We start from the raw sequence: 12,800 nt of genomic DNA, 5'->3' as shown, positions 1-12,800 counted from the left end.
TAAGGCGTATATGAGCAATCCGTCCTTAGAGCCCTCCTCCGGGGGATTAGCAATAATATGCTCTTTGAACCAATGCAGGAAAGTGGAGTTGTGCTCTCTAGTAACTTCGGCGTCCATCCTGCATACCCCCCGGTCACGATACTTCTTTGCGATAATTTCTTTGTGTAGTGCCACGAAAGGATCTACCTCGTCTAGGTGTTGTAGCACTACCAAGTTTGCTATGTCAAAGTTACTGCGTCGATCTGAGTATGCCACGTGCAGTTCCCTGCGACCGTTGGACTGACCTTCTCCTTCGAGCCTCCCATCGTTCTTGTTAATGGGCAAACCAACACTAACATCAGGCGGCTGGTCTGCGCCATATAGAAAATTCTCGCAGAAAGAGATGCACTCTTGTGTCAGATAGCCCTGGACGATGCTTCCATCCGGACGGGACATGTTACGAACGAATCCTTTGATAATCCCATTCATCCTCTCAAACGGCATCATGTTGTGCAGAAATGACGGCCCCAAGTCTATTATGTCGTCCACAATATGGACACACAGATGCACCATCACGTCAAAGAACGCGGGCGGGAAGTACATCTCAAGCTCATTTAGTATCACAACGATCTCTTCCTGTAGCCTTCGGAGCTGCTTCAGACTGATCGACTTTCGAGAGATGACGTCGAAAAGGTTGCAGAGACCAATAAGCGTGTCACGGACGTGCTTGTCCATTATCCCTCTAAGGGCAACAGGTAATATCTGCGTCATCATCACATGACAGTCATGGGACTTCATCCCGCTGAACCTTTTCTTGTCCGTGTCTAGATATCTGCTTATCTTACCATAGTAACCGGAACTAACTTTGACTCCGGTAAGGCACTTAAAGAATTGATCGATCTCAGCCTGACTTAAGGTGAAGCAAGAAGGGGGGCAATAATCCTCTTTCTTTATTTTCTTGCCCTTCTTCTCCCGCGCCCCTGTCTCCGTCTCTGTCTCGTCTGACTGTTTACGGGGCGGCATGTGCAGATCTTCCCTGATTTTCAAATCTTGCAAGTCTTTTCTTGCCTTCGGCCCATCCTTGGTCTTATCCAGCATGTTCATCAGTGTCGCGAGCAAGCTCTCAAGGACATTCTTACAGATGTGCATTTGATCAAGGCAATGAGGTGTATCGAGTTTGTGCCAGTACTCCAAGTCCTAGAACACAGACCTCGTCTTCCATACCTTCAGCAGCGGCTCCGGCGCCTTTTTCATCGTCTTTCCCGGCGCGGGGCACTCCTTCCAGTTTTTCAACAGCTCATCGATTTCGGCACCGCTCCGCTTACGTGGAGGTCCTCGATGCTCAGCGTGACCATTGAATAGATCTCCACGGTTTCTCCACGGGTCGTCCTGTTCGAGCCATCTTCGATGCCCCATGTACACGATTTTCCCAGACCCGCCATCTTTCCTTGACGTTAGCTGCTGAAACGTCGTATCATCCATGCACCGCGTGCATCCGCAATATCCATGGCACGCCTGGCCTGCGACATATCCGTAACCAAGATAGTCGTGCACCGTCGTGATCAGCGCGGCTCTCATGTAGAAATACTCGCCTTTGCTGGCGTCCCATGTCTTGGCCGGTGTTTTCCATAATGTGTCTAACTCCTCTTGAAGTAGCCCCAGATACAAATTAATATTATTTCCTGGTTGTTTCGGCCCTTGAATAAGCATGCTCATGTGAATGTACTTCGACTTCATGCACAACCAGGGGGGAGGTTGTACATCCATACAAACACGGGCCATGTGCTATGGTTGGTGTTCTGGTTGCCAAACGGATTCATGCCATCGGTACACGCGCCGAGCACGATGTTCCTTGCATCACATTCGAAATACCGATAGAAGTTGTTCAACGCTCTCCACTGGCTTCCATCCTTGACGTGTCTCAGCTTCGGATCATCTCCATCGTCGGGCTTTTTCCTCTCTGCGTGCCAGCGCATTAGCGTTGCTTCCTTGGGATCTACGAAATACCGCTGGAGACGGGGAGTGATCGGTAAGTACCATACAACTTTCTGGGGACATTTCTTCCCGGCCTTCTTGTATCGAGAAGCATTGCACACCGGACAGCTTGTTTTTTCCGCGTGCTCCTTTCGATAAATTATGCAATCATTGATGCATGCATGGTATCTAACATGCGGCAGATCAAGAGGGCACACGATCTTCTTGGCCTCATCAACACTAGTAGGACATAGATTCCCCGCGGGAAGAACATCCTTTAGGTACTTGAGATGCTCATCGAGGCTAGTGTCGGTCCATTTGTTTTTAGCCTTCGTCTTCAGGAGTTGGAGCGTGAAACTCAAGCGGGTCACCTCAGGATTGCAACCATCATACAATGGAGTGTTCGAGTCTACCACCAGTTGCTCCAGCTTAGCCTCCTCTCTAGAAGCAGCTCTCTCAGTACTCATCTCCTTGCGAAGCAGTGCTTGAACATGAGGGTCGCGCACGATTGAACTTAGTACCGTCGAACTCTGCTGCATGGAGTCCACGTTCTCTCCGCCGACATGTCCAGCCCCTTCTCCTCCACCATGTCCGGCCCCTTCTCTGCCGCCATGTCTGGCCTCTTCCCCGCCGCCATTATCGATCATCCCTTCGTCTTGCCCAGTGTCGTCATTGGCTGCCCCGTCGGCGTCCTCAACATCATCATCCTCATCTTCAATTATCCACCGAGTATAGCCATCCATGAAACCAGTCATGAGCAGGTGCACTTCGACACGACCTTCGTCATAGGGGTCGAGCCAAACTATTCCTTTGCATCTTCGACACGGACATAAAACCTCTGTCAGGTTATTTTCTTTCATGTCCTGCACCGCCGATCGCAACCACCTGTCCACCATCGTTCCACTGACCATCATGAACACCTGCACAGTAGTAATAAACAAATTGATTATAAAAATGCGTGCATGCATCAAAGTCATACAAAAATTCGGCATGACCTTCCCTAAAAATAGGACATATATAGATCTAAAGTTTGCCCGGAATTCGCCAAAACGGAAATAAATCGACATTTCAGCAAAACATAGGCAACTCAAAAGCACAATTTGGCGTCAACTCATGCCACACATACAATTTCCATCATATTTCCCAATTATCATATTACACACACATACACATATTTCCATTTTGCAAAAGCATGAAATTTTAATCACCTCTATCTCGAGATCGAGCACACGGTGTGGGATGATGATGTAGGGAGATCAAAAGTGCACAAAGCTCTTCTTGACAAAGAAAGATCTAGTTAGGGGGCAAATAGGTCACTTAACTAAATGCTACATCTACCTAGCTAGCTAATTTGGGAGGAGACAACTTCAACTAGTGGAGGGGGAAGGAAAAAAAGAAAGAAGATGCATTAATGGAGGTGGTGTAGTTAGTTAGGAGTAATGAAGAGAGAGAAAGGTAGGTAGAAGAGGGAGAGTAATGGGGGGACAAGTACTGAGGAAGAAGAAGAGTGAGAGAGGGAGGATGTGGGAGGTAGGGGAAAGGGAGGAGAGGAGATGGGGAGGGGGGAGGTGGAAAAAGGTGGTGGGTGCTTTACTATCACGCGCTACTGCTAAACGGGCCAACCGTGTGGAAAATTTCAAAATTACCAGCAGTGACGTGACTAAAAAGCGCGCTACTACTATGCCATTAGCAGTAGCGCGCTTATTGACGCCGCGCTGCTGGTAAACTTAGGTCGTTGTGTACTGTCGGTGGATTTTTGTAGCGGCGCGGTTTAAACATCACGCGCTATTGCTAAATTTACGTCAGTAGCGCGCTTTCCCTAACCGCGCTGCTACTAATTAGCAGCAGCGCCTCTTTTTGTGCCGCGCTGCTGCTAAGATTATGTGTATAAGGTTTTCCCTAGTAGTGTACCACCGTTAAGTTTTATGTGAATAGCATGGTATCTCACATATCGCAGACCTGATTGTACCCCGGTGCTGATTACTTTGGCATGGGGTGTGTGGGGGGGGGGGTTGATGAAATATCCCATCGTAAACTTTTATGTGAATAGCATGGTAACTCACATATCGCAGACCTGATAACTTGTGTACCTCGGTCTGATAACTTTGGCATGGGGGGAGGGGTTGATGAAATATCCCCTCGGTAACCTTTTGTGTGAATAGCGTGGTATCTCACACATCTCATACCTGATAACTTATGTGCCTCGGTCCTGATAACTTTGGCGAGGGAGTTGTTTAAAAACATGCCCCGACAACTTTCGTGTAAATTTTTTGGTACTATACGCATCGGATACGTGATAACACATGCACAATCACCGCAGTAACTTTAACCCGAGCTGATTAGAAGGTTAGAAGGTTTATGCCTAGCAATATTTGTGTAAATAACATGGTAGCAAATGTAGCACATGCGTGATAAATTACTTAGCCCAGAAGTGGTAAGTTTTGATCTGAAATAAAAGTCGTGGGAACATATCAACATAGAATCTAGTCTTGATGCCCTCTTCGCGGCATGTTTTTTATGTGAAAAAGATTTTTTTATCGGACCAAAGGTTTGAGCTACAAAACATTTTGAAGTTTCAAAATAAGGGGGAATTAAGGATGACATCAACTTTCCGGTCTTCTAGTTCATTTGCATATGGGAGAATTGGAGGACCATTTTTTATGCCCCGGTAATTTCTTTGTAAATAAGATGGTAACTTATGTATCATAAACATGATAACTTAGTCTGTGTCTGGTAACTTTTGACCCGAAAAAAAAGTCGCGGAAACATACCAACGTGGGATCTAATTTCAAAGGTCTCGTCGTGAAGAATCTTTTATATGAAAACAGTTTTTCAATCGAAGCGACGGTTTAAGCTACAAAACGTTTTGAATCTTTTTTTAATGGAATGTTTGATGACATCAGTTTTTTTGTTTTTTCTGCATGCAACTATTATCCAATAAGAGGGAGTTTACATATGCACACGAGTGAGTTTGCACTGCATGCGTGATTAGTGAGGTCGTTCTGGTATATTGCTAGTGTTCGCAGGTCGCGTGAGCAAGTTGGGGTTCGATCATGTGGATCTGTTGCTAATTTCTTGCCGTCCGGATGCTAGTCGCTCTATCTAATACATGCACGCATGTGCTTGTGAAGAGAAGGTTGGAGAAACTTTTTTTTTTTGCCCCGATAATTTCTATGTAAACAACATGATAACTTATACACCACATGCATGATAATTTGTGTAGAACACGTGATAACTTTTTATCAAAAAAAAGTTGTCGAAACATATCAACATGGGATCTAGTTTCGAAGATCTCGTTGTTACAAATCTTTTATGTGAAAACAGTTTTTCAATCAAAGCGACGGGTTGAGATACAAAATATTTTAAATTTTCAAATTTGATGAAATATCTGCTGACATCAGCAATTTTGTCCTACATGCATGCATACAACAATTAGGGGAAAGAGTCCTGAATATGTTCGGTGATTGCTCTAATTTTTAAGAATATCCACGCATGGCTGGCTCCGTTTCATGAGAAATCAACACTTAGCAACAGCAGCCCGAGCTACCATAGATGAATCGCACGAATCTATCGCTTATAGTCCGTACGTATGGACGTTACTTAATGTAAAAGTGGACTCGTGACTCTTGCCGAATTTTGTGGCCGCTAGTAATGTTTAATTAATGTTTTTATTTTTAAAATGTTTGCGTTATTTTGTTTTTCGCGCAGCCTAAAAAATGGGTCGGGCCAGCGTTAGGCGCAAGCGTCGGTCTAAACGCGGAAGCGGACATGAGTGTTCGCTGGGCCGACCCAAACAGATAAAAAACGGACAAAATCGTCGTCGGCTTGAATCCTCTGGTTGGAGTTGCTTTTAGGTTTGCACGTTGCGAGACGCTTACCCAGCCGTCGCCTATTGAAAAAACTAGGGTTTCTCTGCCTCCCGCAGGCGTCGGTCCGCCCCGTCTACCGTGGCCTTGGGGCCGTGGGGACGGAGTGGATCCCGGCCCTTGCCAGTGGGAGGGCTCCGTTTTTAGATCCTTTTTCAAGATTTGTTATGGTTTGTGTCCTACTCAGGAAGGTGAGACGGCGGCGACTCTCTGAAGATGGAATAAAGGTCTCCCCGCCTAGTCCCCGTTCCGGTGACGCGTCTAGCATCGTCGGTGGGCACGTGGAGGTGTGTCTATGGTGGATTTGCTCGGATCTGTTCGTCGTTCGTTTTTGTTTGTGTGTTTTCAGGTTGGATCCTTCTTATCTACACTCTTCATCGGCGGCGGTTGTTGTTCTGGTGCGTTGGTTCTACGGGGCCTTAGCAGGACGACTTCCCGACTGTCTACTACAACAAAGTTTGCCCTGCTCCGGCGAGGGAGAGGCGATGACAGCGGCGCGCCTTCGGCTCGCTTCAGTGCTTGTAGTCGTCGCTAGGTGGTCTACGGATCTGGATGTAATTTTTATTATTTCTAGTGTTCGTTATACTACCATGATTGAAGATGAATAGATAGGAAGTTTATCCCGCAAAAAAAAAGTTGCTCTTAGGTCCGTTCTCGGTGAAAAGAAAAACAATGTGGCGTGTTGATGTTTCGTGAAGTTTGAATATAAAACGTGAACAATCGGAATACGAACGTGGGTCCAAAGGAAAACGAACCCGAGACGGCGTGACCCGAAGCGCCAGAAATAGGGGCGGCCCCGGCCCGGATGTGGGATATCCACCGAGGCGAAAACCCAAAAGAACCCGAGCTTATAAGGAAAAATATAAGCGCACACGCACGCGTGCGAAACAAAATACCTATACCGCCGAGCCGAGGCCCATCGTCTCGTCCTCACCTCCCATCCCCTCCCCTCCTCGCCGGAACCCTAGGCAGCAGGGAGGGCGGATAGCCGCGGCGCGGGCGCACGGGCGGCGGCGGAGATGAATCCCCAGCGGAAGCGCATCCCCAAGATCGAGCCCTTCAAGCACCGGGTCGAGGTCGACCCCAAGTTCTTCGACAAGTCGTGGAAGAAGCTCGATGACGCCATCCGCGAGATTTACAACCACAACGCCAGCGGCCTCTCCTTCGAGGAGCTCTACAGGTTGACCACCCCGATCTGCCCCGCCCTGCCCCCCTCTTTTTTTTTTCCGCTGTTGATTTTGGTGGTGCACGTGTGGTCGGGGAGGCGCGGCGACCGACGGTACATGTGTTGGATTCCGCCGATCGGGATTCGTCGCTAGATTCGGGTCGGATTCGTCGCTGGATAGTGTGTCGATCGTGTCTCCTGTTTTTCTTAGGTTTTGCTGTATGACCGTAGATTGGATGCGGGGATACGCAGTAAATTCCCAAGATTTTGGTTGGCCCGGGGTGTCTATTAGGTTATCCTATATGTATGCGAGTTTGTGGTTTCTTGTCAAGAAATCGGGATGTGCCGAGGCTTGAAAGGGCGCGCTTAATCCTAGTAGAAACTGAGTTGCATGGGGTTTTCCCGTGCTGGCGCGGCTGTGACTTGCTTAAGTTTATATTTGTTGTTCGGATATTGGGATGTGTTGCTCTGATTGTATTTTTGGAGTCTGGACGTAGTTTGCTTACTTTTGGTAGAAATTAGTTGCATGGGTTTTAGCACGCTGTAGTCGGAAATTGGTATGTCTTGCCCTGGTGTAGTTTTGGAGCGCTGGATATAGCACATAGTTATGGTGAAAATTAGTTTGTGCGTGTTTTGACCTGCCAGTGTGTCCGCAAGGCTGTGTGAAGCATAATATTTTTGCTGTTATGCTATAATTATTTTTTGTGTCCACAAAGTAAAGATATGACATATTATAAACAATGTATTCTAGACAATGTTACCAAAAAAGTTTTCTGCTTAAATCATTATGATAGTGTGTCTGTGTCATAATGTATCCAAATGTTATGTATGATGAAAGTAATTGGAATTTACTTGTTTATAATAGGTCATCTTAGTCGTTTGAGATTTTTTTTAGATAATTACTTGGAAACTGGGGTGAGGGGGTGGGCATGAAAGCTGTTAGGATACATTGTCTAGAATGTGCATATGGGTTTTATATCTTAAAAAAATGCCATATCTTTACTTTGCCCTGTGTTACCGTGGCAGTATTTTGTTTCTAGGTTCTGATGTCGCTTCATCTTCGGGAAGCCCCTTATTAATTTTTGTTCCAGATCTCTTTGAGAAAAAGTATTTTGAAGGTTGACATGACTTAATTTGATTGTTAATGTATGATTTCCATGAGCAAAGTCCTTGTGTTGTTATAAAGGATTTAATACCAGTGCTACTTGCCACTGTAACCTTTCGACTCAATAGCTGTAAACTCATCCACAACTAGCATGGAAACATTGGTGTTACAAAAGGGTACTAGTAGACACCTGTACCAATGCTGTTCACATTGTTTTAGTACTTCGTTCTCATCTTGAAACCAAGATCTTGTCTGGCGTTAACAAACACTATTGCCATAATGACATATGGTGTAATTTTTGCAAGCAGTAATGGCTATATCTACTGGAAAAGGTATGTTGGATGCACTTGAACCGCTGTATTTGACAATAGAATTAATTAAGGTAGGTGCTGAAGTGACCATGCTAGCCCGCGTAATAATGTTGTAGTTAGCTAATGTATTGTTTAATGGTTGAAATACAAGAAAGAATTTAGCCCATAATAGCAGTCATGCGTATGTGGTCCTTTTGAATTTAGGAAATCCTGGTTGTTTAGTTATTCTCAGGAAAGCCCAGCTTTTTTGGATAGTGGTAGTAAACCCCAAGTTTTTTTACATTAGCTTTGTCATCCCTGTACATATGGCTTTGCTTATGTTATGAAAGAATCATTATTTTTCCTTTGTACATTGGCAAGGTCTGCTTTAACTAAGATGGAATAGATAGAGATATGAGATTGCAGAGTATAAATGACCTGTTTGATGCTTTTTTTTAAGACTGGATAGCTCAGAATTTAAATCATATATAGGACTTGTTTGCTTTTATTTAGTTCACTGAAGATTATTTCAAAAAAAATACTTTTCACACTTTTCTACAAACAAACTGTATGATTTTTTTTTCTGTAAAATTGTCTTTATATAATGTTTTAGAAATTGTGGCTGGCATGTGTGTTTTCCTGCCTTTATTTTGGGAGTTGGTTTGGGATTTCTTAGTGTGCTTATTGACTAGAGATGCCATAAGTATAGTGCAGACTAGTCTGTGTTTGTGTTTTAGAGCTTATGTGTGGTGGCTGTGCTGTTTTGAGGTATGCTGAGGAATGACTTGCTTTATTATCTGAATATTATTTTTAGGCCATATATTACTGTTCTGTCATGTTGCTATTGGTTTGTGCAGATATTGTTATTTAAGTTTCATGATGTAATACTCCCTTTTGTGTTGGCCAGGACCGCATATAACATGGTTCTTCACAAGCATGGTGGGAGGCTCTACGATAAATTGGCAGAGAACTTGAAAGGACACCTTAGAGAAATGGGCAAATTAGTAGAGGCTGCCCAAGGTGGTTTGTTCTTGGAGGAGCTACAGAGAAGGTGGGCTGATCATATCAAGGCATTACAGATGATCAGAGATATTCTGATGTATATGGATAGAACATTTATTCCATCTAGCAAAAAGACACCTGTCTTTGAACATGGTCTAGAACTGTGGAGAGATATTGTTGTCCGCTCCCCCAAAATTCATGGGAGGTTGGTCGACACACTTCTGGAACTCATTCATAGAGAGAGGATGGGTGAGATGATAAACAGAGGTTTGATGAGGAACACAACCAAGATGCTGATGGAACTGGGGTCGTCTGTCTACCAGGATGACTTTGAGAGGCCATTCCTTGAGGTGTCTGCAAGTTTCTATAGTGGTGAGTCGCAGCAGTGCATCGAGCGTTGCGACTGTGGTGAGTACCTGAAGAATGCCGAGAAGCGGCTTGCTGAGGAATCTGAACGTGTTTCGCTGTATATGGACGCCAAAACTGCAGACAAGATAGCTAATGTTGTGGACAAAGAGATGCTCTCGATTCACATGCAGAGGTTGTTTCTTATGGAGAATTCTGGTCTTGTGAATATGCTCATTAATGACAAGCATGAAGACCTGACCAGGATGTATGACTTGTTTAAACGTGTCCCTGATGGGCATTCAACCATTAGATCTCTCATGGCTTCTCATGTCAAGGAGACTGGAAAGATTTTGGTGACTGACCCAGAGAGATTAAGGGACCCTGTTGATTTCGTCCAGCGTCTTCTAAATGAGAAGGACAAGTATGATGAGATTGTCAGTGTTTCATTCAGCAATGAAAAGACTTTCCAGAATGCTTTGAATGCCTCATTTGAGCATTTCATCAACTTAAACAACCGCTCCCCTGAGTTCATATCATTGTATGTTGATGACAAGCTTCGGAAAGGTGTGAAAGGTGCTGCCAATGAAGAGGATATTGAGACAGTTCTGGACAAGGTTATGATGCTGTTCAGGTACTTGCAGGAGAAAGATGTTTTTGAGAAGTATTACAAGCAGCACTTGGCAAAACGCCTTCTATCTGGGAAAACTAGTTCTGATGAAGCTGAGAGGAACATGCTTGTGAAGCTCAAGACAGAATGTGGCTACCAGTTCACGTCAAAGTTGGAAAGCATGTTCACTGATTTGAAGACGTCTCAGGATACGATGCAAAGTTTCTATGCCAATCTCTCTGGTGACAGTGATGGCCCAACAATATCTGTCCAGATTCTCACCACTGGATCTTGGCCAACACAGCCATGCGCTACCTGCAATCTTCCACCTGAGATCCTTGGTGTTTCTGAGCTGTTCCGTGCACATTACCTGGGCACGCACAATGGCAGGAGATTGACATGGCAGACAAATATGGGGAATGCAGATATCAAGGCAACATTTGGAGACCGCAAGCATGAGCTGAATGTCTCAACTTACCAGATGTGTGTCCTGATGCTGTTCAACTCAACAGATACTTTGACCTACAAGGAAATTGAGCAGAACACAGCCATACCACCTGTTGATCTGAAGCGCTGCCTCCAGTCTCTTGCCTGTGTGAAGGGCAAGAACGTGCTGCGGAAGGAGCCCATGAGCAAGGACATATCCGACAGCGACGCTTTCCACTTCAATGACAAGTTCAGCAGCAAGTTGGTGAAGGTGAAGATTGGCACGGTGGTTGCACAGAAGGAGTCTGAGCCGGAGAAGCAGGAGACCCGCCACAGGGTCGAGGAGGACCGGAAGCCCCAGATCGAGGCAGCCATCGTGAGGATCATGAAGTCCAGGAGGGTCCTGGACCACAACAGCATAGTGACGGAGGTGACGAAGCAGCTCCAGGCGCGCTTCCTGCCCAACCCGGTGGTGATCAAGAAGAGGATCGAGTCCCTGATCGAGCGCGAGTTCCTGGAGAGGGACAAGGTAGATAGGAAGCTCTACCGCTATCTCGCGTAATTAGATTTTCTTTTGCTGTCGAAACATTAGACGTCCAGTGTCCATGAATGAACAAGAAACATGTCGTGTCGGTACCGTTGACTTGGATCTTGGCTGTAGTTCTGCTGCAGAGTCGTGGTGGCTTGGAAACTTCCGGTCTGCCATCTTTGGTACATAATATAGAACCATCTTATATCTCAGTGTTTATGCTTGGGTTGTTGCTGCTGGTTGCTCTGTGGTTTGATGCTTGCTTGTGGTTTGGTTGTAGCCACAGTTGTTGCCTGATGCTTCCGGTTGCCTTTTTCTGTGTAGTGTTTGAGATAGATTTTAGGGTCTTAGATGAGTGGTTCAGTTTAGGACGTGCTTATCTTGCTTGGGTTGTTAAGGTAGCTTAACATATATTGCTTTTGCATATTGAAGGTGATAACTTTTAGGTAAATGATGTCTTTCGAAATCTAATTTGAGAGAGGTATTCCCATTGCAACTCGATTTATAAACAATTTCATGCCCAATCGAGCTAATAAACCAAATTGAAGTTGCTAAAATGACGAGTAATTCATTCATGGGCTAATCCTTTGGTCTAACATCACCTACAAATATTTACATGAACAAGGTGACCCATTCTCTTCGACCTATTGATTTTAACAAATTGATTTAAACATGCTAAAAAATATCCCCAAAGAGACCTGACGGGCACCCTAAAGAACTGAACCAGTATCTACATTGCCGGCGACCTTCGCCGGCGTCATGGCGCCGCCAGGCGCACCGGAGCCGCCGCCATCGCCGTAGAGCTTGAGTGCCTTCACCTTCTTCTCCCTGAGCTTCTGCACCTTGCTGTTGCGGTTGGAGTGCTCGCCGCTGCGGAAGAAGGGGCTCGTCGACGGCCGGTACTCCGGCACCAGCTTGTCCCTGCCCATCCTGAACCGGATGCCGCACGCGTTGCACAGCGTGGCCGGCCCGCCCGGCCCGTTCCGCCACTGCGGCGTCTCCGTCGTGTGGCAGTGCCCGCATTCCTGGCCCTCCGGCGCCTGCTCTCGCTTCCGCCCCGCCGACCGCCGGCGGCCGCCACCCAAGTCGCCGCCGTTGCCGTCGCTGCTGTAACTCAAACTCAACTTGCTGGGTTTGATGTCGCTGCCGCCGTAAATCAACTTGCCAGGTTTGATGCCGCTGCCGTAACTGAACACCCCGGCGTTGTCGGCGCTGACACCGTGTCCGCCATGGGCGGCCGGCGCCTCGTGGACGGCCGGGACTCCGAAAGACATGGACGGGTGGGACCAGGGCCGCTTGCGCGCGGCGGCCGGCTGGCGGCGCGGTTTCGTGGGCACGTCCCAGCGCGGGAACGCACCGCCGGAGTTGGTCTTGGGGCAGGCGGCCGGGCAATGGGTGACCCGCAGGTCGACTTCCACGTCCATGGGCGCCGGCGGCGAGCAGTCGACTCCGAGGGCCTCTAGGAAGGCGTCGTCCAGGACGGGCAGGGAGGAGATGAGGGCCTCGTCG

At 46.6% G+C, this 12,800-nt stretch overlaps 1 protein-coding gene across 1 annotated transcript; it reads left to right on the top strand.

Moving 5' to 3' along the window:
• The first annotated feature begins 6,645 nt into the window (after positions 1 to 6,645).
• LOC123054971 (cullin-3A) lies at positions 6,646 to 11,503 on the top strand. The gene is made up of 2 exons (XM_044478857.1): positions 6,646 to 6,999; positions 9,287 to 11,503. Exons 1-2 carry the CDS (start codon positions 6,839 to 6,841, stop codon positions 11,322 to 11,324), a joined length of 2,199 nt encoding a protein of 732 aa, XP_044334792.1. The 5' UTR covers positions 6,646 to 6,838; the 3' UTR covers positions 11,325 to 11,503.
• The last annotated feature ends 1,297 nt before the right edge of the window (positions 11,504 to 12,800 follow it).

Source organism: Triticum aestivum, chromosome 2D, assembly GCF_018294505.1.
Source record: "Triticum aestivum cultivar Chinese Spring chromosome 2D, IWGSC CS RefSeq v2.1, whole genome shotgun sequence".
Taxonomy (NCBI): domain Eukaryota; kingdom Viridiplantae; phylum Streptophyta; class Magnoliopsida; order Poales; family Poaceae; genus Triticum; species Triticum aestivum.
This window is presented reverse-complemented; position numbering and strand designations above follow the sequence as displayed.

Bases quoted from the DNA above. Each gene is read 5' to 3' on its own strand.
- LOC123054971 (XM_044478857.1), top strand. From the start codon at position 6,839: ATGAATCCCCAGCGGAAGCGCATCCCCAAGATCGAGCCCTTCAAGCAC. The intron at 7,000-9,286 runs GTTGACCACCCC...TGTGTTGGCCAG, and splicing joins TCCTTCGAGGAGCTCTACAG to GACCGCATATAACATGGTTC.